The 27,998-nt window shown below is 60.1% G+C and overlaps 1 protein-coding gene across 5 annotated transcripts; it reads left to right on the top strand.

The window, feature by feature from the left end:
- TSPOAP1 (TSPO associated protein 1) lies at nt 53–27,978 on the top strand. Of its 5 annotated transcripts, XM_021067273.1 has the most exons (32): nt 55–1,316; nt 2,129–2,236; nt 2,520–2,648; nt 3,255–3,434; nt 3,993–4,178; nt 5,365–5,442; nt 5,525–5,608; nt 5,835–5,924; nt 6,120–6,242; nt 6,504–6,608; nt 8,227–8,277; nt 8,697–8,717; nt 9,509–9,713; nt 10,308–10,480; nt 11,713–11,831; nt 12,096–12,205; nt 15,921–16,763; nt 16,927–17,078; nt 17,425–17,802; nt 17,886–18,125; nt 18,471–18,650; nt 19,235–20,113; nt 20,758–20,857; nt 20,948–21,102; nt 22,275–22,443; nt 22,822–22,893; nt 23,295–23,332; nt 23,493–23,594; nt 23,683–23,754; nt 23,957–24,067; nt 24,990–25,051; nt 26,768–27,978. In XM_021067273.1, exons 1-31 carry the CDS (start codon nt 987–989, stop codon nt 25,017–25,019), a joined length of 5,613 nt encoding a protein of 1,870 aa, XP_020922932.1. In that variant the 5' UTR covers nt 55–986; the 3' UTR covers nt 25,020–25,051; nt 26,768–27,978. The 5 variants fall into 5 exon arrangements, 1 of the variants encoding a protein (XP_020922932.1); XR_002337199.1 differs by lacking the exon at nt 23,295–23,332 and having other exon boundaries at nt 53–1,316; nt 19,235–20,223; XR_002337196.1 differs by lacking the exon at nt 23,295–23,332 and having other exon boundaries at nt 56–1,316.

Here is a 27,998-nt window from a genome sequence, read left to right as displayed (position 1 = left end):
ACCATGGAAACGAGCAGCCGACTTCCTATTGGTGGGCGGGAGGGGAGGGGGAGGGGAGGGGAGGACTGGCTCTCCCCTGCTCACCCCCCTATTCTGAGGCTCAGCCCTCCTCCGCGCCCACCATCTCGGGGCTCCGGGACTGTAAGGGACCCCTGCAGTCCCCAGAGCTGAGGCCAGAAGGGACAGAGACTATGAGGCAAGCAGCCCACCGACCCAGGCCTCCTTAGGACCAGCCCAGCCACCCAGCAAGCTGGCGAGCAGCAGCGGAGAGAGGAGTAGGAGATAAAGGACCACAGCCGACCTTTGGGGACCATCCCCGGCAGCTCCTGTGGACCCTAGCCAGGCTGAGGGCTCCTGATAGATGGCCAGACTCACAGACGCTGATGGACACACAATGACAGCGATGATGCACACAGCAGCATTGAGATACTCAGATACAACCAGTGACAGCATCACCCACTGCCACAGCCCTGCAATATAGACACCCCCCCACACACACACAGAAACAACTGGTAACTCCGAAACAGGCACAGACAGTGACACGCAGAACCACTACCCCCAACACAAGCGGGGGCATCCATCTGCCAAACACACACACACACACACACACACACACACACGGCAGCACTGACCGGCACAGACAGACCTGGAGACACACGGACACCCTCACCCGGGCACTGCTGTTGGTGGCCTTTGCACATCCTCCCCACCCCCACGGGGACACCCTTGCTCCTCCACACACTCACACACACACGCAGCCACAGCAACAGCAAACACAGCTCGCATACCCCAGCTCCGGCTCTGGCAGCCCAGACTCCTGCAGCCTCCTTTGTGGATGAGGAAGAACTCAGCCAGCCTCGGATGGATGTTCGGTGAAGCCCAGAGCTCAGAAAAGAAAGGCTCTGGCCTGGCAGGACCCTCGCCAGCCCCTCCACCCGGCTGGGTGATGTCCCCTGGCCTGGGTCCTGGGGCCCCTTGGCAGAACCATGGAGCAACTGACACCCCTCCCGCGGCCGGGGGACCCCAGAAACATGGAGCCATGGGCACTGCCCGCCTGGCAGAGCTGGACTCCAGGCCAGGGGGGCGAACCCGGAGGTGCATCCCCAAGCATGGCCGATACTCCGGCAGCTCTGCATGTGGGAGAACTGAGGCCTGAGGAGAGCCCTGAGCCTGAGGGAGCCCGAAGCCCTGGGGCTGTGGGGGGCATTGAGCCCAGAAGAACAGAAACTGGGCTGCCTAGCTCGGGGCCTGGAGCCTTGGGGTCCAGACCCAGCTGCCAGAGGCTGGAGGACGAGGAGCTGGAGGCTTCCCCTAAGGTAAGGGAAGTGGACGGTGGGGGTCTGCGCACTGGGGGCTCTCACCATGCCCTCCAGCTTGGCCATGATTTGCAACTTCGCTGTCTACCTCTCTTCTCCTGTCTCTGTCTGTGGGTCCATCTCTGTGCCTGTCTGTCCTCCCTCCTTTGGGCAGGAATCTCAGTGGCTCCATTTTTTTTTTTTTTTTTTTGGCCATCTGTCTGTCCTTCTGCCTCTCTGCTTCTCTACCTCGAATCCTCTGCCTTCCCCCTCCCTCTGTGAATCTCTGACAGTCTGTCTGTCTGTCTGTGTCTGTCCGTCTTCTCGACAAGTCTCTGTCCTTGGGGGCTGCAGGATCCTGGGGGTGGGCAGAGGTATATGGTGGAATCAGAGTCCAGAAGAAGAAGCAGATTCAGGGGAGGGGGCTCAGCTGAGCCAGGGAGGACAAGGTTTGGGGTGGGTATGAGTGGCTCCTGTAGATGATGGAGGGACCAGGACTTTGGGGGACTCAGGTGGCCATGAGGAGCCTGGAGGGGTGAGGATGGGAGCTCGAGCTGGCCTTTCCCAAGAAGGGAAGGAGGGCAGGGATGGAAAACACGGGGGACTAGCAGAGGGTCCCAGAGTTGCGGGGTGCCAGTGTCAACAGGGAGGACGAAACGGCCCCTTCTCCTGGGCCTCTCGTGCTCCCCTCTGAAGGCCTGGGACGTGAGGGAGAACCTTGCAGTCTCCAGGTCTCCTTGGGCTGTGGAGAGGGAACCGCATCCCTATGAGGCTCTGATCCCCATGGGGTCGGGGGGGGGAATTCCCGAGGCTCCTGTCCTTTCCCATGCCAGGGCAAGCTGAAAATGGGCTTTGGGGACCAGCCCAACCTGGAGCTGCTGAGGGCAGTGGGGGAGCTGCAGCAGCGCTGTGCCATCCTTAAGGAGGAGAACCAGATGCTGGTGAGGCTTGGAAAGTGACTCCTGGGTCGTGGTTGGAGCTGGGAGGGAAGCCGACTCAGACATCCCAGCCTTCGCCATTCCATGAACATCCCTCCAAGTGGCAGCTACACGGGGCCAACATGACCCCCAGACCCAGAGAGGGTGAAGCCCTACCTAGAGTGGCTGAGGACCTCACTGTGAGCCCAGGACTGAGCTGTTAGGATCGGGTCTGGGCAGTGGGGGGCGGGGGGCGGGGGTAGTGTGTGCTTCCCATATGCCCCAATTCTGGCTGACCCCTTGTCAGAGGAAGAGCAGCTTCCCCGAGACAGAGGAGAAGGTGCGGAGGCTGAAGCGGAAGAACGCCGAGCTGGCGGTCATTGCCAAGCGCCTGGAGGAGAGAGCCCGGAAGCTGCAGGAGACTAACCTGAGGGTGGTGAGGATGGGAGGCCACTGATGGAGGCTGGGCGACCAGGGAAGAGGGGCACCAGGGCTGGGCCTGAGGGAGCAGGGCTTGGAAGCCAAGGACTCTGAGCACGTAGGACTCTTGGCACCTAGGAAAGCAGGATTCCAGGGGCTGAGGTGCAGCAAGGGCAAACGCCAGCCAGACTAGGAGGCTGAGGGTTTCTGGAACTAACAGGAGGGAGGGAAGGGCTGGGCGGGGAGTTCCTGAGCAGGCAGGGAGCAGGATTCTGGATTACCACGTGTTGGTGCTGGCTGCAGCCTCCCGCTGAGCTCATCTCTGGGTGCAGAGCTGGTGGGGGGCAGGGATGAAGACCCATCACCGTGGCAGCCCTCAATTAGCAGCATCCTTTGGGCTGAAACTAGGATGGGGAGTTAACTCTTTCACTCCTGCTCCGGGATTGCTGGGATGGGGTCAAGTGAGGCTGAGAGTAGAGCCAGGGTAGATCCAGACACAGGGTGGAAGCTGAAGGCCACACTTCTAGGCTTTCGTTCTAACCCCTCCTTTGGGAGGAGCTGAGAAGTGGGAGAAGTGTCCCAGCCCTCAGATGACCATTGGCCTTACCCCTCCTCTGGCCAGGTGAGTGCTCCCATGCCCAGTCCAGGGGCCAGCTTGGAGTTATGCCGGAAGGCCCTGGCCCGTCAACGAGCCCGGGACCTCAGTGAGACAGCCAGCGCCCTGCTGGCCAAGGACAAGCAGATTGCTGCCTTGCAGCGGGAGTGCAGGGAGCTGCAGGCCAGGCTCACGCTGGTCGGCAAGGTGCGAGGAGGTCCCGGTCACCCCTTCCAGCTCAGCCCTACACAGGGCCGCCTGCTTGGCAGTGTGGGATGTGGACGAGATGTTAATGAGATGCAAATGAAGCGAGAAGGCGGAGGTTGCTGGGGAGTAGGTTCCCCTGGCAACGGCCCAGGTGGGAGCGGGGAGAAGGAGCCTGAACCGAAGGGGGTGGAGCCATGAGTCCCAGACCTGGGAATTTCTGGGCTCCTGGCTTCAGGCTGCCTGCCGGTAGGTCTGGCTGTACGAATCCACACATAGCTCACGCTGGTGTGAAGAGATGTTCACAAGGCATTTAGCACAGTGCCGGGCACACCGTGAGTGCCCAGTAAACGAGTTCCTGGGAATGTTTGCACACAGGCTAGCGGAAGCATGTGGCTGTGTACGCATGCACCTATGACCAGGCATGTATGCATGGGAGGGTGTGCACGTTCCCGCTCCCCAAAGCCCCTCTACCCAGGCGGAAGGCGGCCTCTGCTGGGGATGGCGTGGGGCGGCGGGCAGGGTTTAGGCCCGACTCCTCTCCTTGTCCCTCGACTCTAGGAGGGCCCCCAGTGGCTCCACGTGCGGGACTTCGACCGGCTGCTGCGCGAATCCCAGCGGGAGGTGCTGCGGCTGCAGAGGCAAATCGCCCTCCGCAACCAGAGGGAGCCTCCCCCACCGCCCCGGCCCCCGGGCCCCGCAGCCCCGGCCAGAGGAGGGGCGCCCGCCCCCGGGGCCCCGGGAGAGGTGAGCACCGGCGCAAGGGCAGGTGTATGGAGATGGGGGTGGGAGCGGCTCGGGGATCACCGCCTGCACCGCGCTCAGAGCCCTGAGGACGCAGCGGTGGCGTGGGCACTGCGAGGGCTGGGGGACTGTCCCCATCCGGCCAGTCGTACCTGCACTGCGCCCAGGGGGCTCGGGGTCCACCCTCCGCAGCCCCGCAGCCCGCGGGCCGGTCCGGCCGCCCCCGCCGCGCCGCCAGTGGTACGGCCCGGCAGCAAATCCCCGGTTGCCCTGGCAGCCGCCCGGGGCCCAGCCCGCGCCTCCGCCTCGCGCCGCCGCCGCCGCCGCCGCAGCGCGGGGACGCCCCCTTCAGCGCCCGCCTGGTCCGCCAGGCCAGGCCCGGCCACCCAGGGGCGGCGGTGTCCACCCCGTCTGCAGGTATGGGCGACCCTCACTGGGCGCTGGGCTTAGGTGGTCCCTGGCCCGAGGGCTAGGGACCCGGCTCCGGACCGCCAGAACTTAGAGGTCTGGCTTCTCTCCATCCTCTGTACTGGGCAGCACCTAGATCCACCTCCTTCTGGGCAGAGGGGAAGGGGAAGAGACTTCCTAGCCACCAGGCCTCAGGGTGTGGGGTACCTCTTGCTCAGATTTCACCCTTCTGCCCGGCCCAGGGAGGGAGATGCATCGGCCTTCAAGACCTCTCCACCTCTAGAGTTTGCACGGATAACTGGGACGCGTTCCAGTGGGCTTGGGGGAAGCTGGGAGGAGGCTCTGACGGGTCTTTAGGCTCTAGGCCAAGCCCAGATTTGGTGGATCCATAACCCTTAGCTCTGGGGACACTGCATCCCTGGGGGCCCAGGCAGCCTCTTAGTTCTCTGCCAGTCACTGAAGGACACCCGGGACAGTTATTGAGTGCAGGGCAGGCCTGGTAGCTAAAAAGGGAAAGCTTTGGCCTGGATAAGGGACCCATCTCCCAGGGCACACATGGGTCTCAGGATCTCAAAGCACTGTGTCTGCAGGACACAGGGGTGCAGCCTCTGCACTTCCGCATCCGTGGGAGGTGATGGCATGGGGTGGGCAAACAGTCCCCCCCCCGGGGGGGGGGGTGGGCAGGGATCTCTTTGCTGACTGTGAGACAGGCTGGGCTGGGGGCAGGCTGCCCTGAGGCCCTGTTCTCAGGTGCCAGCCCCCTGCCCCTGGGCATTTCCAGGCCACGCCCCAGGAGGATGTGGAAAACCCACCCTTGGTCCTAGGGGAGCCAGAGAAACAGCAGAGGGTGCAGCAGCTGGTAAGTCCCAGGTCAAGGGCTGGAGCAGATCCGTTGTGGGTGGCTGCCTTCCCACAAGAGGGGCTCCATGCTGACCCCACAGGAATCGGAGCTCAGCAAGAAGCGGAAGAAATGCGAGAGCCTAGAGCTGGAAGCCCGGAAAAAGCAGAGGCGATGTGAGGAGCTGGTGAGCTCTGGAGGGGCTCGCAGAGGCCTGCTCCTCCTGCCCTGGGGCTTGGCAGCCAAGTGGTGGGCTCCCCCTTAGCCCTGCCTCCCTGTGCCCTCCCTCCCTTTCTGCAGGGGCCTCCTTTCCTGGCTACTGCAGGTTCCAGGTGGGGGAGGGCGGGGTCCTCTGTGTGGGGAGGAGGAGTCGGGGCGCTGGGACCCTCCCCAGAGCTCCTCTGGTCTCTCAGGAACTGCAGCTGAGGGAAGCCCGGAATGAGAATGCCCGCCTTGTGGAGGAGAACTCTCGGCTCAGTGGGAGAGCCACGGAGAAGGAGCAGGTAGCGGCTCTGCCCAGGTCCTGCTAGGGCCTGGTCCCCAAGCAAGGGGCTTTCTCCCCCTTCCCCCGGCCCCGCACCACTTCCCTGGGCTAGAGGATGAGGCAGACTCTCCCCTCGCCCCTGCTGCCGCCACAGTGAGGATGCTGGGGGGACCAGGCTCACACACTCAGCTCCCTGCCACTCCCCCCTCTCCAGGTGGAGTGGGAGAATGCGGAGTTGAGGGGGCAGCTCCTGGGGGTGACACAGGAGAGGGACTCGGCCCTTCTCAAGAGCCAGGGCCTGCAGAGCAAGCTGGAGAGCCTGGAGCAGGTGCTGAAGGTGAGGCGGCCGTGTGTACGTGGGGGGAAGGTGTTGGTTCCTGGCACAGGGAGAAAGCCCAACCGTGGAGTCCACCCTTGACGGGGCACTGGGTCCTAAGGCCAAGTCCTGGTGCCGCTGGCCCCTTTCCGTCTCTAGCCTCAGTTTCCTTTTTAGCAGAGAATATCCAGAGCCTATGGGGTCTGAGACTCCCTCACCTTAGATCTTCCATAGAAACAGTAGAGCAGGGCTCCGGCCTTCATGCAGGCTCTTGCATTTCAGCACATGCGGGAGGTGGCCCAGCGGCGGCAGCAGCTGGAGGTGGAGCATGAGCAGGCTCGCCTCAGCCTGCAGGAGAAACAGGAGGAGGTCCGGAGGCTGCAGCAGGTGGGGGCAGGGTCTCAGGGGTGGGTAGGGGGGCAGAGTGGGGGAGGGGTGGTAGGCTGCCAGACCCCAGCTTGATCCTCACTCATCCAGCGGGCACTTACGGAGACCCCACTGTGTGCCAGGCACTAGAGGGCCCCTGAGGGGCAAAGACCAGGTCCATCAGCAAATACACAATCCATGAGTGAGACGATCCCAGTCAGTGATGAACGCAGTGGGCAAAGTGAACAGGGTGCCGTGACGCTGCGTGGTTGGGATGGAGCGAGGGGCCTCTTTAGAGAGGTCGGCAAGGAAAGCCTCTGATACCTCGAGGGCCAGAAAGAGCCAGCTCATCAGCACTCTGATCAGTGAGGCCCCCCCCGTAGGATGAGGATGGACAGAATGGCAGGGGTGGACAAGAGCCGGATCACAGGAGGCCTTCAAGGTCATGGGAAGAGTTTGGATACTCTGCTCTCTGAGTGGTTAGAAGCTGTTGAAAGGTCCCGAGCAGAGAGGTGCATGATCTGATGCATCATTTCAGGGGATCTCATGGGCAGCACTGTGGAGAATGGAGAAAGGAGTGGGCGTGGAACAGGGCAGTCAGGTGTCAAGTGGCTGCAGGGGTCCAGGTGCGAGAGGGCATCTGGACTAGGGTGGGGACAACACAGGTGGAAACAAGTGGACAGATTCGAAATATATCTTGGGGACGAGTCGACAGGACTCGCTCTGAGGTTACAGCTGAGGCCCTGGTCTTTCGCCCGTTGGCTGATGAAATGGTGGGCGGGGCTTTTCACTCTCCCAGAGTCAGGGATGAAGGGCAGCCGATCTGCAAGGCAGGGCATCCTGAGTTCTGAGTTCTGTTTTGGCCAAGGTTGGGTTGTGTGTTAAAAGTGGAGCTGTCCATCCACAGCTGGATTCATGAGTCGAGAGTCATGGGGAAGGGGGTCTTGGAGATTGCTTTTGGAGTATTCAGTGTGTCTGGCTGTGTGACCAGATGGGACCCTTTGGGAGAGAGTAAAAGCAGGCCCAGCTCTGTGGCACCCTAACATACAGAAGGGTCGGATGATGGGCAGGCAACGAGAGAGAGAGAGAGACAGACAGACAGACAGAGTTCCCATGCTGGCTCAGCAGTAACGAACCCAACTGGGATCCATGAGGTTGCGGGTTCGATCCCTGGCCTTGCTCAGTGGGTTAAGGATCCGGTGTGGCCGTGAGCTGTGGTGTAGGTTGCAGACGCGGCTGGGATCCCGCGTTGCTGTGGCTCTGGTGCAGACCGGCAGCTGTAGCTCTGATTTGACCCCTAGCCTGGGAACTTCCATATGCTGCAGGTGTGGTCCTAAAAAGCAAAAAAAAAAAAAAAAAAACCAAAACCAAACAAACAGAGAGAGAGAGAGATAGGAGGGAAACCAGAGGGAGGAGGTCCCAGGATGAGAGAAGCAGTTAGTTTCAGGCCCTTCTCCTTGACCTTGTCGCCTTCTGGCCCAAGGGGGCGGAGCCCTCAGCCCCCTCCGGCCCCCGCCCTCCTCCCCTCCCCTCCTCCTCTTTCTTCTCTCCCTTCTTCCTGCCCTCCTCCCTTCCGCCAGGCTCTATCCCACCCCCATCCCTCGTCCTTCTCCAGCATTTTGCCTCCTCCCACCTGTAGGCCCAGGCAGAAGCCAAGAGGGAACATGAAGGGGCTGTGCAGCTGCTGGAGGTAGGGTCCCTGGAGGCGGCCGCAGCTCTGCCAGCGTGGGGGGAAGGCCGAGAGGTCAGAGAGAGATGGCACGGGCTGCGTGGGCGTGGGCGGTGTGGGCTTGAAAGAAAGGCCCTTACATGCTCTAGAGCTGGGGGGACCCCCTCCACCACTGGCCTATTTCTTAGGCAAGGGCACAGCTAGGTCTCGTGGCAGCAATTGCCCCCCCCCCACCCCCTGACCTCCGCCACCCACCTTTAGAGGCTGCCTTTGTCCAGAATTATCCTCCCTTTTAGCACCTGCTTAACTAGTGCAGGGAGCTGACGGGCTGGTGGGCTGTCCGCCTGGTCCCCCCCCTCCCACCCTCCCTCCCATTCTGGGAAACGACCCGCAGGGTAAGGGTTGTAACTTTCCCTCTGTGCTTTCCTTTCCTGCCACAGTCTACCCTGGATTCCATGCAGGTACAGCCTCCTGATCCCTCGCCTCCCTGGGGGGGTCCCCTCCCCAGCACCTCTCCAGGCTGGCTGAGCGGCACCTCCTCCCTCAGGTCCAAGTGGTTCCGACTCTCATGTCCAACGACAGGGGGGGTGTGATTGGCAGCAGACCTGAGATGCCATAGCTGGGCTGGGACTCCCACAGGACGTGGGGGCCGTCCCCGCCTCCCAGACCTGCCACTGTACCTGGCAGGCACAAGGCCTTCTCGCCTCTGAAACCTAGTCGCTCAGCCCATGAGGAAGCTCAGCACCAGTCTAAGCTATGATCCCCTCGATGGGGCCTCTCCTGATACCTGAGAAAAATTCTTGAGAATTGGCTCACTCCTGTCGCCAAGATGTCCCTAGCTCCAGTGTGGGATCTCTCTGGGGACTTCTCTGAGGGCAGGGATTTGGGTCAGTGACTGTGGGAGGTTGACAAGCCGAGGAGCCGAGAAAGCTCCTGAAGTGTTATTGTAGTGGGGGTGGGGGTGACCCCTTCTCCCCTAGAAAGCAGCCACCAGCAGGAAGTGCCACTGCCTGGGGCCTGACCCTGTGCTGCATGAGGCAGGGTTGGGAGTGAAGAAGCCCCACAGCTCCAGGTCTTTATCTGCCAGCCACACACACTTCAGGGCCATGGGGCAGCCAGGCTGAGGACTGGTGCCCAGGCCTAGAGCTGGGCAGATGTGATCTGAAGCCTAGCGTCGGGTGGTGGGGAGATGGCATGGGCTGGATCGGGCAGCTTTGCTGGGCTTGGGGGCTCATGGTGGGTCTTGGCCCAGGTCCGGGTTCGAGAGCTGGAGGAGCAGTGCCGTAGCCAGACTGAGCGCTTCAGCCTCCTGGCGCAGGAGCTCCAGGCCTTCCGCCTGCACCCGGGGCCCTTGGATCTGCTCACTTCTGCCCTGGGCTGCAATACTCTTGGGGACCGCCCGCCGCCCCCCTGCTGCTGCTCCACCCCCCAGCCCTGCCGGGGGTCCGGCCTCAAAGGTAAGGTGGAACCTAGTGACATCAGCCTGGAATCCCCAGGCTTGGGGCTTTTGTACAGAGCACAGTGTAGGGTCAGCAAAGGCGAGTAGGTGACCCAGAGCCACACAGCAAGTTAGAGCCAGGTCTGGCTCGAACCAGGCTCCGGTGGGGAAAAGACGAGCCCATGGGAGCGGCTCTCCCAGAGTCTGGCCCAGGCATCTCGGGCTGCTCTTCGCCCCGCTCCAACAAGATGTCTGTGGTCACGGCGGGAGGTGGGCACGAGGAGTCGGTAGCGGGCAGGATGGGCTGGTGAAGAGCCATCAGTCAGATGTGGTGGTCCCGGCTCCACTCACTTAACAGTTGATGCTGCCGCTAGATCCCCGAGGGCCGTGTGTCCTAAGTGGTGCGTCCGAGCACCTCATCGAGCTGCTCTGAGGATCCTGTGAGATAATACATGTAAATCACCTCCACCTCCACTTAGTAAGTTTCCCGTGTTTCCCTTCTTGGAAGGAAACTTGGCCACGGAGGGCCTGACCTCTAGATCCAGGAGGACCCTTGGTCCCTGGTCCTTCCTCAGGCCACAGCCCTCAAGCCCACCTGTCATCTTCTCTTTAGACTTTGACCTCCCGCCAGGCTCCCCAGGGCACTGCACCCCAAAGTCTTCCGAGTCTGCCCCTGCCACTCTTGCTGGGGTCCCCCGAAGGACGGCCAAGAAGGCAGAATCTCTCTCCAACTCCTCTCGCTCCGAGTCCATCCACAACAGCCCCAAGTCATGCCCTACGCCTGAGGTCAGTGCCGGGGCGGGACCTGGGGTCTGGTTCTGCCTCGGGGAAGGCGGGGCAGCGAGGCGGGGGGCACTCTTCTGGAGTCCCCAGGAGTTGGCTGTGCACTGGCTCCTGTTGAGGGGGGTCCCAAGTGGGGCCAGGCCCAGGGAGAGAGGGGTCTGTGGATTCCTCTGGGTGGACAGGGGGTACAGGAGGGGCCGTCCCTGCTCTCCAGGGCCTGCCTGCAAGCCCTCCCTCGGGGCTGCCCGGCCCCACCCCTCTGGGGCCCAGAGAGGCCCCGGAGTCCTGGGCTGGATGGAGGGAGACACTTTGGCGCCAGGATCCACATAATGAGGCCGTTCATGAGAGTGTCTGTAGCCGAAGCAGGTGGTGTGAGAAGGAGCACAGGTTCCGGGATTCAGATCCCAGCTTTGTCTTACACAAACCGCTGACTCTTTCTGAGCTTCGGTTTCCTCGTCTGGATTTTGAGCTAATAAACCTGCTTCGTTAAGGTTGTTGTGAGGATTACATAAAAAAATAGGACAGTTCCCCCTACCCCCCCCCCCGCCAATTGTGGGACACACAGTAGATGCTTAACATATGGCTGCTATTATTATTACCAAGTTCTTTGGTATCATTCACAACTTTTCTGATCACTTCCTCCCTCTCTCAACCTCCCAAACCCCAGACAGTGGGAGGGGGGAAGGCAGGCAGATCAGGGGCAACTCTGCTGTCCAAGGTTGTAGAAAGTGGTAGAACCCAGCCCAGTCCTGGTGTCTACTGCCCCCTTGTGGGATAGCACGGTGGTGCCGGCTTTGGATGCTCCTGTTTGCACCCTCTGTGTGCTCCACACAGGGACTTAGCCCCTTCTGCCTCCTCGCCTCCAGCTCTTTACTGACAGAGCACTTTGCTGCATTTTTATCTTAAGGAGGCAAACTGTCATTGGACACCCATGCCCCCCTGGTATGGCTGGCCCCCTGTCATGGGGAAAGTGGTCTTATTTACTGGGCTGGTATAGTAGAGGCCAGGCCCAGGGAGGGATCCGGACTATCTCCACTCCCTCCACCCAGGGCATCCCCGGTCGGCCAGGCCCTGCTGGCTCAGGTGCTGATTTAGAAAACATCGGGGCTCCTGGCCGCTGGCTTTATCCAGCATGTGCTCAACTTCTCCGAATAACGGGTCCTCCTGTGTCTGGCCCTGGCTTTGCTATTGGCCCTGAGTCCTGGGGAGGACTGGCCCTTTCTGTCTGCCCCCAGGTGGACACAGCCAGTGAGGTGGAGGAGCTGGAGGCAGACGGAGTCTCCCTGCTCCCAGCAGCACTGCCCGAGGGCAGCGGGGGAGGAGCCAGGATCCAGGTCTTCCTAGCGCGCTACAGGTGGGCCCCTCACCCCTGCTCCCTATGCCCTGGGCATCTGGCTTGTATGGGAGGGAGGGGCCAGGTGCAGAGATGGTGGGCTGGGGCAGGGATCCAGGTTGGACGTGTCGCCTTAACCTCATCGGTAGGTGGGCGCAGTGAGTCCTCCGTTTGGCTAAAGGTGGACGACCACCTCTCCATAGAGGGCAAGGGCGCCGGGGGAGGGGAGACAGGATTCGGAGGCAGGATGTCACCGTCTTCCTCCTCTGTGCCATCCCCCCCCAGCTACAACCCCTTCGAGGGCCCCAATGAGAACCCAGAGGCAGAGCTTCCACTTACCGCTGGCGAGTACATCTATATCTATGGTAACATGGACGAGGATGGCTTCTTTGAAGGTAGGAGGGTTCATTCTGTCCGTTCCCCTTTGTTTTTCTTTTTTAGGGCCTCCCCCACGGCATATGGAAGTTCCCAGGCTAGGGGTCGAATCGGGGCTACATCTGCCGGCCTACGCCACAGCCACAGCAACGTGGGATCCGAGTTGCGTCTGCGACCTGCACCACAGCTCAAGGCAACACCAGATCCTTAACCCACTGAGCAATGCCAGGGATCAAACACGTGTCCTCATGGATGCTAGTCGGGTTCGCTAACTGCTGAGCCACAGCGGGAACTCTGGCTTTTTTTCTTTTAATGAAAAAAATCAGAACACCAACGCCTTTTTGGGGGAGGGGGGGCAGTCAAAACATAAGTATTAACTAACGACACGTGACTAGAATGTGAACTATGCCACTTAGGGTAGATTGAAAGGCATGAAGATACCTGGGGGTAGGATGCCCTGTTCCTATTCCTCATGATACTTTAGCTAAGTGACACCTCATCCCTGTCTGGTCCTGCCTGGGCTGCCCTCAGTGGCACGTTCTTCAGGAACCTGAGACTGACCCTGGCCCAGGCCCCAGCACCAGCCTTTCAGGGCTGTAGATCTGCTTAGCATGATGGTTCCTACTGCCAGCATTGCACCCCTCGGAGAGACTGCTTATGCTAATTTCCTCGGACTGCCTAACAACTTCCCACCAACTGGGTGGCTCAAAACCACAGAGACGGAGTTCCCGTCGTGGCGCAGTGGTTAACGAATCCGACTAGGAGCCATGAGGTTGCGGGTTCGATCCCTGCCCTTCCTCAGTGGTTAACGATCCGGCGTTGCCGTGAGCTGTGGTGTAGGTTGCAGATGCGGCTCGGATCCCGAGTTGCTGTGGCTCTTGTGTAGGCCGGTGGCTACAGCTCCGACTGGACCCCTAGCCTGGGAACCTCCATATGCCGCGGGAGCGGCCCAAAGAAATAGCAAAAAGACAAAAAACAAAACAAAACAAACAAACAAAAAAACCACAGAAACGTCCTCTCCCAGTTCTGGAGGCCGGAAGTCTGTAGTCAAGGGGTTGGCAGGGCCACACTCCCTGGGGAGGCTCCAGGGGCAATGCCGTTCCTTGTCCCTTTCAGTCCTGGCAGCTCCAGGTGTTCCTTGCTTGTGGCCGCATCACCCCAACCCCTACATCTGTAGTCACATTGCTTCCCCCTCCCCCCTTGGTGTTTCTCCCTGTGTGTCTCTTCTAAGGACACTTGTCATTGGATTTAGGACCCACCCCGATAATCCAGGATGATCTCATCTCAAGCTTCTTAACTTAATTGCACCTGCAAAGATGCTTTTCCCAAATAAAGTCATACTCACAGGGTCCAGGGTTTAGGATGTGGACGTATGTTGGGGAGGGAAGCTTTTAACCCACTGCAGTGCTTATATTATCTAGTTTATTGAATGTCTCTTTTGTTTCTTCTTCGAGTTTCCCCCCTCCCCTTTTTTTCCTTCCTATAAGCAGAGAGAGAGGCTGCTGGGGAAACTCATGCCCTCTTGCAGCCCAGGCCTGTCTTTACCCACCTTCTGCCCTAAGGCCTGGTCGTTGCTCCCCCTTTCTCCCAATAAAGTACACCTGCTGCCAGCTTAGCTGTTCCTTGGGAATCATTTTCCTTGTCCCAGTTAGCTGTGATGTGACAGGCTGTGTGTCCCATTTCTTTGTTCCTTGACACTCACAAACAACAACAAATTTCTTCCCCTCTTTTTAGGGCCTCACCCACAGCATATGGAAGTTCCCAGGCTAGGAGTCAAATCAGAACATATGGAAATTCCCAGGCTAGGGGTCAGATCAGAGCCATAGCCACCAGTCTATGCCATAGCCACACCAGAACCAAGCCACGTCTGCGACCTACACCACAGCTCACGGCAATGCCGGATCCTTAACCCACTGAGTGAGGCCACGGATCAAACCCCCATCCTCATGGATACTAGTCGGGTTCATTACCACTGAGCCACAATGGGAACTCCAACAAATGTTTTATAATACTCTTATTGGAATTCCCATCGTGGCTCAGTGGTTAACAATCCGACTAGGAACCATGAGGTTGCAGGTTCGATCCCTGGCCTTGTTCAGTGGGTTAAGGATCCGGCGTTGCCCTGAGCTGCGGCGTAGGTTGCAGACACGGCTTGGATCCTTCATTGCTGTGGCTGTGGTGTAGGCCAATGGCTACAGCTCCAATTAGACCCCCAGCCTGGGAACCTCCGTGTGCCGGGGTGGGCCCTAGAAAAGTCCCCCCCAAAAAAATTACTCTTATTGCCACCTGTTGGGGGGACTGGCACAAGGTAACAGAACTTAGCTTTGGTCTCTGTCTGGACTGTCTGTCATGCTCCTAGATCCAGGTATGTCGTGGGTTGCCCTCCCTTTAGAACCACAGGGGACTCTTTTTCTCAGGCAGGTACATCTTTTGTTGCTAAAGATTCCTTCCCTTACCTTGACCGGAGGAGACTTCCCTCTTCCTTTGAGGGTGTCTGTTTTCTATACAGGGAAGTCGAGGGGCGCCTCTGTCCTTACTCCTCAGGCCTGTGTAATGAGACAGTTTTCAAACATCCAGAAAAATTAAAGAAGAGTACAACAAACACCTATGTACTGGCCACATAGATTCAACAATTGTTAACATCTTGCCATAGTTGTTTTTTCCATAGGTAGGTTAAAAGAGAGAAGCAAGAAAAAATTTTTTCTTTTTGACTTTTTAGGGCTGCATCTGCAGCATATGGACGTTCCCAGGCTAGGGGTCGAATTGGAGCTGCAGCTGCTGGCCTACACCACAGCCACGGCAACGCGGGATCCGAGCCGCATCTGCAACCTACACCGTAGCTCATGGCAAGACCAGATCCTTAACCCACTGAGCAAGGCCAGGGATCGAACCCTCATCCGCATGGATACTAGTCAGGTTTGTAACCGCTGAGCCACGATGGGAACTCCAATAAATGAATTTAAAAGCAAGTTGTAGACAAATATTTTACCCAGACATAAAATATCTGGGTGTTTATGCAACACCTGAGAAAAACGAACATTTTCTTACATCCTTGCAACATCCGCATCACCTGGGACCTTGTCAGAAATGTAAAATCTTAGCTCCACTCATGCCGAGCCGAGTTAGAACCTGCATTTTAGAAAATCTCCAGGTGATTCACCTGCATATTAAAATTTAAGACCTATAGGAGTTCCCATTGTGGCTCAGTGGTTAATGAATCCGACTAGGAACCATGAGGTTGTGGGTTCGATCCCTAGCCTTGCTCAGTGGGTTAAGGATCTGGCGTTGCCGTGAGCTGTGGTGTAGGTCGAAGATGCGGCTCGGATCCTGCATTGCTGTGGCTCTGGCGTAGGCCAGCAGCTATAGCTTAGATTGGACCCCTAGCCTGGGAACCTCCATATGCTGTGGGAAGCAGCCCTAGAAAAGGCAAAAAGACAAATAAATAAATAAATGAAATAAAATAAAATTTAAGACCTATAGAACCACATTTATTTAAGAACCGCATATGTTGAAGTCCTATAGAACCACAATACTGTTATCACACCTATGAAAATTAATGATCACTCCCTAATCCAGATCTTGACTGCTCTTGCCTTTCAAAAGCGCTGACAGGTTAATGTCGAGCTGAACCAAAGGCTTATGGTCACCTGCTAACCATGGCTGAAACGCATTTATTGGACTGGTTTCTCTCTCCCTCCTCTCTGCCTGCCCCTCCCCTGCCCCTCCCTCTGCCAGGGGAGCTCATGGACGGCCGGAGGGGCCTGGTCCCTTCCAATTTTGTAGAGCGTGTGTCCGACGACGACCTCCTGACCGCCCTCCCTCCAGAGCTGGCCGATCTGTCCCACAGCTCAGGCCCCGAACTCAGTTTCCTGAGCGGCGGCGGGGGTGGCAGCAGCAGCAGCAGCGGTGGCGGGGACCAGAGCAGCGGGGGCCGCAGCCAGCCCAGACCAGAGGAAGAGGCTGCAGGGGACGAGCTCAGTCTGAGCCCCCCGCCCGAGGGCCTGGGGGAGCCCCCTGCGGTGCCTTACCCCCGCTGCCTGGCCATCCTTAAGCAGCTGGCCCACAGCGTGGTGCTGGCCTGGGAGCCACCTCCTGAGCACGTGGCGCTGCGAGGCTACCACGTCTGTGTGAATGGGGAGCTGCGGCAGGCCCTGGGGCCCGGGGCGCCCCCCACGGCTGTGCTTGACAACCTGGACCCGCGGGCGGGGCCGTTCCGTGTCTCTGTGCAGGCCCTGACCAGTCGGGGCCGCTCGGACCCTCTGCGCTGTTGCTTGGTGTTGGGGGCCCGGGCCGGGGTGGTCCCTAGCCAGCTGCGAGTCCATCGCCTGACAGCCACATCTGCTGAGATCACCTGGGTGCCCGGCAATAGCAACTTGGCCCATGCCATCTACCTCAATGGGGAAGAGTGTCCCTCTGCCCGCCCCAGCACCTACTGGGCCACCTTCTGCCACCTGCGGCCTGGTACACTCTATCAGGTCCGAGTGGAGGCTCAGCTCCCACCTCGAGGGTCCTGGGAACCCGGCTGGGAGAGGCCAGAGCAGCGGACTGCCACTTTGCAGTTCACCACACTCCCAGCAGGTAAGTGGCCCTGGGGGCACCTGGAGTGTGTAACACCCAGAAGGTCAGGCCGGATGGCGAGTGGGGGGAGGGGGGGCTGTTGCTGCTTGCATTTTTAGGGAAAAGGCAAAGTGGGCTGTTATCTCAGGCAACGCATTAATGGGTCTTGTGCCCCTTTCCCCAGGCCCACCCGACGCCCCCCTGGATGTACAGATTGAGCCGGGGCCCTCCCCGGGAATCTTGATCATCAGCTGGCTCCCGGTAACAATCGATGCGGCTGGTACCTCCAACGGCGTGCGGGTCACCGGCTATGCCATTTATGCTGATGGGCAGAAGGTACGGCCTGGGGACTCTGCCCACCCGTATCCTGGAGGCAGGACAGGGGGGTCTCTTCTCGCCACGCTCAGAGGCCTAGTCTCCCTAGCTGGGCACAGAGCTGCCTGGCCCCTGGCATTTGGGTAGCAGATTGGTTAAGGGGATGGGCTTTGATAGCAGGGGCCTGGGATTCGAAAACCGTTGCACCCCTGAAGCCACGTGGCCAAGAGGCTTCGATGAGCTAAGGGCATGCCCAGAGCTCAGCCCAGCACCTGGTATCATGCCAGTCGCCCTTGATGTTGTGGCATCCTGGCTCTTGGTCATCTCAGCCTCCCTTTCCTGTCCTGTGTCCCCCTCCACCCTGCAGGTCATGGAGGTGGCCTCCCCCACAGCAGGCAGCGTGCTGGTGGAGTTGTCCCAGCTGCAGCTGCTGCAGGAGTGCCGCGAGGTGGCCGTGCGCACCATGTCAGCCCACGGCGAGTCGGCCGACTCCATCCCAGCTCCCATCGCCCCGGCCCTGGCGAGGGCCTGCTTGCCAGCCAGGGTCTCCTGCCCCTCACCCAGGCCGGGCCCGGAGGCCAGATCACCTCTTGCTTCAGCCTCCCCGGGGCCTGCAGACCCCAGCTCTCCCCTCCGGTGCCCTGCTCCCCATGGAACTCAAGACCCCCCCGGGGGCCCCCCAGCAAGCCCTTCCAGAGAGACACCAAAAGGAACCCAAGAGGAGCCCCCAGCACCTGGCTCCCAGGTACCCTGCTGGGGGCGGGGAACAGGTGGAGGTGGGGAGAGGGGGCTGAGGCTGGGGGCCTGCCTCAGTGCCTGCCATTCCAGGAGGAAGCTGGGCCCGCTGTGCTGGGTGCCTCAGGCGACGGGCAAGCCGGCGAGCCAACCTTGGGAGAGCGAGTTCCTGGCCCTGCAGCCTCCTCCCTGGTCAAGGAGGAGGCTGAGCGGACCGCAGGAGAGGCCCGCCCGGCACCCGGCGGCACCCAGAATTCACTGGCCCAGAGGCTGCCCGGTGCTGAGGTCTGCCGCGGAGGAGACCCGGGGTCCGGGCTGAGGCCCAGGGTTGAGGTACGGGGCTGGGGACACCCTGGGCCACCTCCAGGAATCGAGGTCCTCCTCCCTGCCTCAGCTCCCCCAAATTGGGTGGCTTCCTCTGCTCATTCAGTGCTCTGCTCTGGCTCTGGTCTGTGCTGTGTCTCTGGCTGCTTCCTTGTCACTTTATCTTCCCAATTTCTTTCCTTTGGGGCTACCATCCTTCTCTGTCCCCACCCCGCATTATGCAACCTCCCTCACCCCCTCCACATGGGCATGACCCTCACCCTCTGCCAAGGGAACCCGTGCATTCTGGCCGTGGCTGATCCTGCCACCTCTCCCTGACCTCCCCTCTCTCCTCCTTGGTCTCCCCTCTTGCAGCGGGAGGACCCAGCAGAGCTCGGGGTGCGTCTGGGGAACTCCCTTGTGGACCACGGCCGTACCTCAGATCTGTCAGACATCCAGGAGGAAGAGGAGGAGGAAGAAGAGGAGCTGGGCGTCAGGACTTGCTCCTTCCAGAAGCAGGTTGCTGGCAACAAGTGCAGGGAGAATGCAGCCAAGGTAACGGGGTGAGGAGGGGCCGGTGGGCCCTAGACCTCAGGTTCTGGGGGCCTCTACCCCACATGTCAGCAGCTAACTCCAGCTGCCACCGAGTGCCAGCAATCCTCTAGGCATGTGGCCTGGGCCCTGTGTTGAGCAGCGGATAGAAAGTGGCTCAGGCTTGGCCTCTACCTTCCTGGAAAGAAAGGGGAAGACGAGGCACTCTTTTCTGTCGCTTCTGTTCAAACCCACCAAACACAGCACCCTGGGCATCAGAGAGCCTCGTATGGGGAGCTTCCGTGGAGGGTGTGGGAGGCCTCCTTGCTCTTCTAGGCACCGCCTGCTCCCTGATGCTTCTGCCCCTCAGGGGCTCCCCGAATCCATGCAGCCTGATCTTGGGTGTGTTCCCTGATTCTTCTTCAGGCTCTGCCCTGGACATGCTGTGCGGCTTTGGGCCAGCCTCCCTCTCTGGTCCTTCCTCTTGGAGGGAAACTGAGGAAGGGCTATGGGTTACCTGAAAGCCCTGCCCTCCTTTGAGGGCAAAGGTCGCAACTCTGTCCTTTTCCCACGGACCTCTCTTCCCTGCCGCCCTCCCCCCTCCCCAGCCCCAGCCTGACCCCTTCTGTGAGGCTGACAGCGACGAGGAGATCTTGGAGCAGATCCTGGAGCTGCCCCTCCAGCAGTTCTGCGGCAAGAAGCTCTTCAGCATCCCTGAGGAGGAGGAGGAGGAGGAGGAGGACGAGGAGGAGGAGGCGGAGGAGGAGGAGGACGAGGAGGAGGAGGAGAAGGAGAGGCCAGGGGCAGGCTGTTCTTCTCGAGACCCCGGCCCGCCGGAGCCTGCATTGCTGGCGCTGGGCTGTGACAGCAGTCGGCCCCGAGGATCTGGCCTGTGTCCCTTGTCTCCGGAGCCCCCCAGGGCTGGGGACCGCCTGGAGGACCTGCCTGGACTAGCTGGTGGAAGCAACTGGAGAAAAGGAAGTGGGTCCCCTGAGAAGCCCGCGAACCGCAGGCGGTCCCCAGATCCCCGTGAACATTGCAGCCGACTTCTCAGCAATGGCGGGTCCCAGGCCTCTGGACGACCGGGCCCAGCTCGGGAGAGGGGCGGCCCTCCTGTGGGCGAGGGCAGCAGGGCTGGACCAGAGGCAGGTGGGAGAGGGCGCTCGGCCCCTTCGAGGAGGTGCCCCCGTGGCCGGGCCCCGGAATCAGGCCTGGCCAGCTGCCTCTCCCCCAAGTGCTTGGAAATCAGCATTGAATATGACTCTGAGGACGAGCAGGAGACGGGCGGCGGGGGCATCAGCAGCACCAGCTCCTGCTACCTCGGAGATGGGGAGGCCTGGGGCACAGCGCCCCCGGGAAGGCCCAGGGGGCCTCAGAAGGCCAATTCAGGGCCCAACCCCTACCCACGCCTCCCAGCCTGGGACAAAGGGGAGCCAGAGCGGAGAGGCCGCAGTGCAACAGGCAGAGCCAAGGAGTCACCTTCCCGGGTCCGTGCCCTCTCCCCGCCCTGGGCAGCTTCCTGCCTGCTGCCGCCTGGTGGCCCTGCTTGCTGCCCACCAGCTGCTCCCATTCCACGCTGCCGCCTCCATCAGCAGAGGTGGGGCTGGGCCTCTGGGCTCCCTCACCTGCCTCTTCCCACCCACATTCCACTGCTTTGCTGCTTCTGCCAGTTGAAACCGGGATGCACAGTGTTCTGTGGCCATGAGTCGCCAATTGCCGCCCGCCAGCCCCCCGCCTTTGGGCAGGATGGCCTTTCCTCCGCTTAGCTAGTTACATCTTCAGGACACTGACTGTCATGTCCAGCATCACTCCACCCCGACGCTGGGAAGAGGCCCTCCTCTCATGCTCCTCGGCCAAGTCTAAGATCTAACCTTAGTCCCTCTACTGCCCTCATCTAAGGTGGCTGGAGCCGGGGCCTCCCTTCCTGTGCTTCCTCCTCCCATGGGGGTGTCTGATGTCTCCAGTGAGGTTGGGCCACAGCTCCAGGAGAGGAATGTGTGTCCCTGCTCCGCTGTGCCGCTTACGCTGATGGGGCAGAGCTGGGGGTGCGCTTGCAGGGTCCTGCCCCTGCCGAGGTGCCCGCCAGAGGAATGGTGTGTCACTCCTGCCATCTGTGGCCTTCTCTTTGCAGGCAGCAGAGAGCGGGGAGTCCAGAGGGCAGGACGGCTCTGGGCGGAGGGGCCCCCCATGGAGTGGGGGCCGGGCCCCCAGACCAGGCTCCACAGAGCTGGGTAAGCCCCTGATGCCGGGGTCCTGGGCTAGGCTGAGGGGGCTTTCCTGCCCCCTTGGCCAGAGCTCATTGCCCCTGGTCTCTCCCACAGCACCTCTGAGGAGCCCTCCAGAAGAAGCGCTGGCTTACCAGGACCTACCCGTCAGGCTCTTCGTGGCTCTGTTTGACTATGACCCCGTGTCAATGTCTCCCAACCCCGATGCTGGGGAAGAGGAGCTGCCCTTCCAGGAGGGCCAGATCCTCAAGGTGGCTGCCTCCCTGTTGGGGCCTCCTTCTTTTTTGTTGTTGTTGTTTGTTTCTGCCTTTTCTAGGGCCGCTCCTGTGGCATATGGAGGTTCCCAGGCTAGGGGTCAAATCGGAGCTATAGCCACCGGCCTACACCACAGCCACAGCAATGTGGGATCCAAGCTGTGTCTGCAACCTACACCACAGCTCAGGGCAACGCCGGATCCTTAACCCACTGAGCAAGGCAGGGATCAACCCGCAACCTCATGGTTCCTAGTCGGATTTGTTAACCACTGCGCCATGACAGGAACTCCTGGGGCCTCCTTCTTCTCTTCTTTCCCACAGTGGAGGTATCCTAGCCACCCATGGGTGAGACCATAGCTTCTAGAGCCAGATGATGTGGGTTGGGCCTGACTCTGCCCCTTCTAGCAGGTAACCTTGAATAGATGATCTGAATTCTCTGACGTCATGGATAAAATAGAGATAATGTTAGTGTCCCAGGGTTGTTTTCAAAATTAAATGATTCAATACCCGTAGCGCGCTGAAACTGCCTGGCACAAAGCACAGCATGATAACTGCTGCTGTTAACATTATGGGAGTTCCCGTTGTGGCTCAGCGGGTTAAGAACCTGTCTAGTATCCATGAAGATGTGGGTTCAGTCCCTGGCCTTGTTCAGTGGGTTAAGGATCTGGCATTGCCACAAGCTGCAGCACAGGTCACAGATGCAGCTCAGACCTGGCGTGGCTGTGGCTATGGCGTAGGCCGGCAGCTGCAGCTCGGATTTGACCCCTGGCCCATGAACTTCCATATGCTGCATGTGTGGCCCGAAAAAGAAAAACAAACAAACAAACAAAACCCAACCGGAAAAAAAAAAATACAGTTTTTATCATGCCACCAGTAAAAGGCAAAACATTGAAGGCTTTTGGCTATTGCCCTGAGCTCAGGGAGCCCTAGCTTGGGGTGGCCTGGGGGAATGGATGCGTCGATCGTGGATAAAGATCATGTGGAAAATGGAAAGGGCCGTTTTTCTCATCTCTCAGATCCTCATTCTCGGCCGTTTCCTCCTATGTCCTGTCCCGCAAAATGTCGAGCATTCTTCTCTGGTCCCAAGTATAGTGCTGGGGGCCTGCGCCTGGGGCGTAGGGAGCAAGCTGAACTGGCCTCCTGAGACCGCTGGTCCTCCTCACCCCCAGGTGTTTGGGGACAAGGATGCCGATGGCTTCTATCGGGGTGAAGGTGGCGGCCGGACGGGCTACATCCCCTGCAACATGGTGGCCGAGGTGGCTGTGGACAGTCCTGCAGGGAGACAGCAGCTGCTCCAGCGGGGTTACTTGTCCCCAGATGCTCTCCTTGAGGGTTCAGGTATGACCTGCTCCTGTCCCTCACCTCCCACCACCCCAGGCCACCTCAACCCCAACCCCCACCCCCAAAGCAATTTGTATGTCTGGAGAGTCTGAGGCGTGTCATTGATCCAGAGCCTGGCAGAGCCACTGGGGCCTTCAGAGACCCGGGCTGGTGCAGCCAGAGCAGTGAGCCTGCCACACGGAGTGGGGGTCTGCTGCAGAGGGCACGGGCTGTGTATTTTGGATCCTGGAGGTCGGGGGTGGGAGAAGAATTCCCCTTTAGAGATTTCAGCACGGAAACCCTGGTGCAGCCCAGGGAGGGGACTCTGGAGTCACTGTCCCATCTCTCTCCCCCGCTTGGGTGGCTCTGTAACATCTGCTTGCCTTTCTGGACCAGGGAACGGTACCTTTGTGTACACCACAGCCCGCACAGCTGGGCCTCCCCCCAAGCCTCGCCGCTCCAAGAAAGGTGAGTGAGACTTTCTCCCTCAGGGGCCTGTGAGGTTGCGAGGTGGGTGCTGGGCTCTCTGGGGAGGCGCGTGTGAGTCTTGAGCAGGTGAAGGGAGTTGGATCTTCACCCACAGCCACCCCTCCGTGGGGAGCTTCATTCTAACGGGGGTGCGTTCTAAGTGGTTTGCTGGGACCTCTGTTCCTAAAAGTCCCTGACTATAAATGCTGTGCAACCTGGAGCAAGTCATCCACCCTTTCTGGGCCTTGGTTCGCTGTGAAAACCAAAGGGCTGGGCTGATGTGCTCTCTGAATGTCCTTCTCCTGCATCCCTTGTGGGAGGCTGAGCATCCTGCCTGCCCTGCACTGTTCCTCCGCCCCCCACCCAAGAGGGCGGGGCTTACAGGCAGATTCTCTGGGCAGCGGAGTCGGAAGGCCTTGCTCAGCCTTGTGCAGGGGAGGTTGGGGGGTAGCCCCGCTGGCTGCCCCCCCAGGGGGGCTACAGCTAGTGTAGAGGTGATGAGTGGGGGTCAGCAGGCCTCCAGTGTGGAGGATAGCAGGGGCCGGGGGAGAGGGGTGTCCAGAGAGAAAGTCCTGAGTCTTCTGCCCCTCCCCCTCCAGCCCCCCCCAGCTGGTCTCCTCTGCCGCCTGAAAGCTCCCCGCTCCATGGTGGCTGCATTTGACTACAACCCCCGGGAGAGCTCCCCCAACATGGACGTGGAGGTGAGGACCCGCTCAGAGAGCCCAGTTGGGAAGGGGGCAGGTGGCAGGGCCTCCCCAAGCTGACACCTGCCTCTTGGTCTCTCCTTAGGCAGAGCTGCCCTTCCGGGCGGGCGACGTCATCACTGTGTTTGGGGACATGGACGATGATGGTTTCTACTATGTGAGAACTTGGGGTGGGGGTGGGCCCAAGAGGGCTCTCCCTGAGCTGGGGAGGGGGCATAAGCGAGGGTTCCTGATGGGAGCCTGGAGGAATGGACCATGACAGTGACATTGAGCCCAGGCTATTCCACCCAGGCTTCAGGGTCAAGGGGGGGGGGCTGAGGGCTCTCCCGGTCTCAGTCTCACCAGCATCTCCTCCCCAGGGGGAACTGAATGGACAGCAGGGCCTGGTTCCATCCAACTTCCTGGAGGGCCCGGGGCCTGAGACGGGAGGCTCAGACAGGGAGCCCGGGACACTCCAGGCCGAGGGTCAGGTCAGTGAGGCCCTGGGCTCCCAGCTCAGCAGTTTGGTCTCTATGCCACTGGTGTGGTGGGGGGGACAGGATGGCGTTGCAGGAGGGGTGCAGTGGGCTGGGATCCAGGTATGCCCTGTGCCCAGGGTGGAGCTGCGAGCTACTGCCAGGGGGAGCCCAGCCAGGGTGGCTCTGCGAGCTACTGCCGGGGGGAGCCCAGCCAGGGTGGCTCTGTCCCTGTTCCCCCCACCCCCCAGTGGGGTGAGGCCGAGGCCTTGATCCCCAGCTCATCTGACCCAGCTGACCACACCCCAGGCCAGTGCAGCTGAGGGGTGAGGCCAGTGCAGCTGAGCTGTGGGAAAGGACCCTGAGCCTCCCACCCCTCTAGCAGCCCTCCCCCCTGCTGCATCTCCCTGTCTCCCAGGTGCCTTTTAAAGCCAAATGCCCAGGAGTTCCCATCATGGCTCAGCGGAAATGAATCCAGCTGGGACCCATGAGGTTGCGGGTTCGATCCCTGGCCTTGCTCAGTAGGTTAAGGATCTGGCGTTGCCATGAGCTGTGGTGTAGGTCGCAGACGCGGCTCGGATCTGGTGTGGCTATGGCTGTGGCTGTGGTGTAGGCTGGCAGCCACAGCTCTGATTCACCCCCTAGCCTGGGAACCTCCATATGCTGCGAGTGCGTCCTTAAAAAAAAAAAAAAAAAAAAAAAAAAATGCCAGATGCCCAGCAAGCAGAGCTTCCTGAGTGGGTGGAGTACATTTAAGCTCCAGGCCCCCAGGACAGGGAGAGGGCGAGGGGGCCAGGCCCCCGCTGGGCCTCCTTCTGCAGTTGTTCCAAAGGCAGGGGCTGTGCAAAGCAGGACCAGCCCTTGTGACCTGGTGACTGGGTGGAGAGCGCGCCGTCTGTCCATAACCCCTCTCCTCTCTTTGTTCCCTGTTCTTCAGAGAACGAGGAGGAGAAGAGTCCAGTGCTAGATGGAGATAGATATATGTAGAGAGAGCGACATGTAAGTGGGGACTGACCCCCCTATGTCCATGTCACCTGACTCCTTGTGTCCCTGTAATCAGACAGTGCTCCTTTGTCTCGGACACTGAGCTGACCCGGCTTTTCCACCTTCTTCCAGGGGACAGAGGAGGGAGATTAGTCCTTCCCCTTGCCTCACTCTGGGCAGTGCCAGCTGCCACAGGAGTACATGTCATCTTAGTGTATAATGTTCCATATTAGATGATTCCTCCTATTCTATAGCACGTGCTGCTTATAGAATATTATGTGACATCTGTATTATGGCTCATCAGTGTATTATGATACTATATGCCTATAGTGTTATAATATCGTGATTATTATTGGTGACAGAAGGATGACTCTGCAGCGCCACCAGTAATAATAGCCTCCCTCACCATCGTCCCCTGTATCATGACCTGTTAAGGGATCAGATGCATGGTTTGGCGTCCAACTCTCCATTTTCTCTGCTGGGGGGAATGAAAGGGGTGGCTTAAATCGTTGGAATCCATAGATCACCCCAAACCACTCATCTCTGGGGCTCAGAGATAATGTTTCCCCAGCAACCCCATCCTCCAGGGAGCCCTGGGAGAGAATAAGAAGGGCCTGGGACCTTCCAGCCCCCACCCCGGCCAGCTGTCAGCCTTGGCTGGTTGGCAGGGACTCCTGGTGCCAGCAGACCTCTTTGAGGGCAGGCTGTGCCCCATCACCAGGGCTTTAGGTGGGGGTGGGCCCCAGGCTGGGCACCCAGCACCTGCCTCTGGTCTGGGCTCTGGGACTGGCTCTGCCAGCATGCCACCAGGCTCTGGTGGAAGCAGGGGCTTGAGGAAGGGAGTGGGAGGTGAGGGGTGGAGAACACACAGGCTGGCAAGACCTGACTGGGCTCTACCAGGCACAGGAGGTCACAGAGGGCATGTGGGAATTCAGTGGAGCGGGGGACTTCCTGGTGGCTCCCTTGTTTGCCCAGCCCCTGTTCTTAGGCCATGAATAGCATGGTCTGGGTGGGTCCATGGCAGAGGGAGCCGCTCCTGGTGGCAAATAGGACTAGGAGGTGATTCAGCAAGGCACTAGGGGTGGGGGGCGACCTCCAGAGCTTGTGGTGGGGGCTGAGTGCTGGCTGATGGTGAGTCCCCTCTGGTCTCCAGGGCCTCTCAGGGGCCATTCAAGGAAGAATCCCAATCTCTTCCCTGTGGGGTGGGCACTAGCTCTGCCCCCCTGAAGGCCCTGGGGCCCAGCATCATGGCGCACTCCTCCCGTCTCTGAGGTGGTGCAGGAACCACCTTCCCTGGAGCATAGGGCTCCATCCAGTGTCCCTGTCCTTGCTCTCCCTTTGTTTGGGAGAAGATGACACAGGGGAGTCAGAGCACCCATCCTGAGGATCAAGGCCAAGGGCTCGTGAGCTCTGTCAGCCCAACGTCCTGTATGGAGACCCGAACGTGAGGGGGCGGGGCTTGCCCTGGTCCAAGCGAACAGAAGCAGAACTGAGACTCCGTGTCTGTCCCTTAGGACTCCCATCTCAGTGCTCCATCAGTTTCATCGCCCGTTCACCTCTCTGAGCTCTGTGTGGGGCCCTGGCCGGGTGGTGAGCTCTGGTTCTGGATAGTGGTTCTGTGACCCGGGGTGGGGGGGGTGGGCTGCAGGCTCCTGACGTGGTGGGGGCAAAGGAGTCAGATTGGGGTGAGAGGGTGGGCCCTGACCTTGCCCCTTTTATCTCACATTCCAGGACGGGGCGGGCTCAATACAAGGGCCCCCGGCGGCAACCCCAGGCTGGCCCTGTGCTCCTGGCCCTGGCCGCTTCCCCAGGATTGAACTAGGGGTGCTACAGGGCCCGAGCAAGAAGATGTGGGGTCTCCTCTCCAAGGGGAAGCAGCTCCTCAGGAAACTGGGCTCTGAGAAGAAGGAGTGATGCTGCGGGCCTCCCCCCCGACCCCTGGCAGGCAGAGGGGGCCCCAGGCCCTGGGTGCACTGTCCTGGCCGCATGGGGCAGGCCCTGGACGCTTGTCTCCCAAGTGAGCCCTGTGGCCCTTGGATGGGAATCAGACTCGGTGAAAGTTACAGCTGGATGAGCCCTTAAGGATGGATCCTCTGGGCGCGCATCTCCCTCTTACAGGAGGGGCACCTGAGCCCCAGCCCGAGGGAGGGCGTCGGCCCCTGCGGGGCTGAGCATCTCTGACCCAGAGCCAGGCCTGGACGTGGGACTCGTGACTCCTGGTTCACCTACCTCCGCTGGCATCCACCACGCTCTGCTAGTCCCTTCGTGGCCTCCACGCACCTGGCCCGGGGATCCCGGGGAGAAAGGGACCTGCTCCCCTCGGACGGCATCGGCCATCCCGATCATGTCTTCCCTCCCCGAAGGAAAGTTTGCACTGGATTCTGCTGCGTCCCCCACCCCCGAGGGGGCCGGGGGCAGAGCCGTGTATATATGTACATACTCAGTGCCTCCGCCCAGCTTCCTCCATCTCGCTCCCACCGCAAGGCCCGGGAAGGAGAAAGGCCATGCCAAAGCGGGCCTGACCCCGCCCCATAGTGCTCCCCCCACCTGCCAGGCGCCCCCCTGGCCTGAGACCCGAGACCCCGGGGGGCCAGCGGGCAGACAGCAGGAGTTGGGTTTGCCTTATTTTGCTCATCGATTCAACTTCTCTTTTGCATCGTTTTCCCTTAGACCAGGGGCTGGGGAAGAGGACAGATTTATGCAGCTATTTTCATACATTCCCTGTTCAGAGCGGGGTGGGGGGCTTCTCCCCCGCCCCCCCTTCCCCTCGCCCCTTCACCACCCCCCCTCAGGCTGGGTGAGTGTCTCTGCATGTTTCGTTGGCTGTGGTGGGAGATTGTTTGACGGAAGCCTGCCCCCCACTTTGATCTCCAGGCGTGTGGAATGGTGGGGGCATTTGTTTAAAAAGACATTTTATTATAATAAAGTCTATTTTCACAAAACCCATGCTGCGCTCTACCTG

Source organism: Sus scrofa, chromosome 12 (assembly GCF_000003025.6).
Source record: "Sus scrofa isolate TJ Tabasco breed Duroc chromosome 12, Sscrofa11.1, whole genome shotgun sequence".
Lineage (NCBI taxonomy): Eukaryota > Metazoa > Chordata > Mammalia > Artiodactyla > Suidae > Sus > Sus scrofa.
The sequence above is the reverse complement of the archived record's forward strand: the minus strand, read 5'-3'. Positions and strand labels throughout refer to the sequence as shown.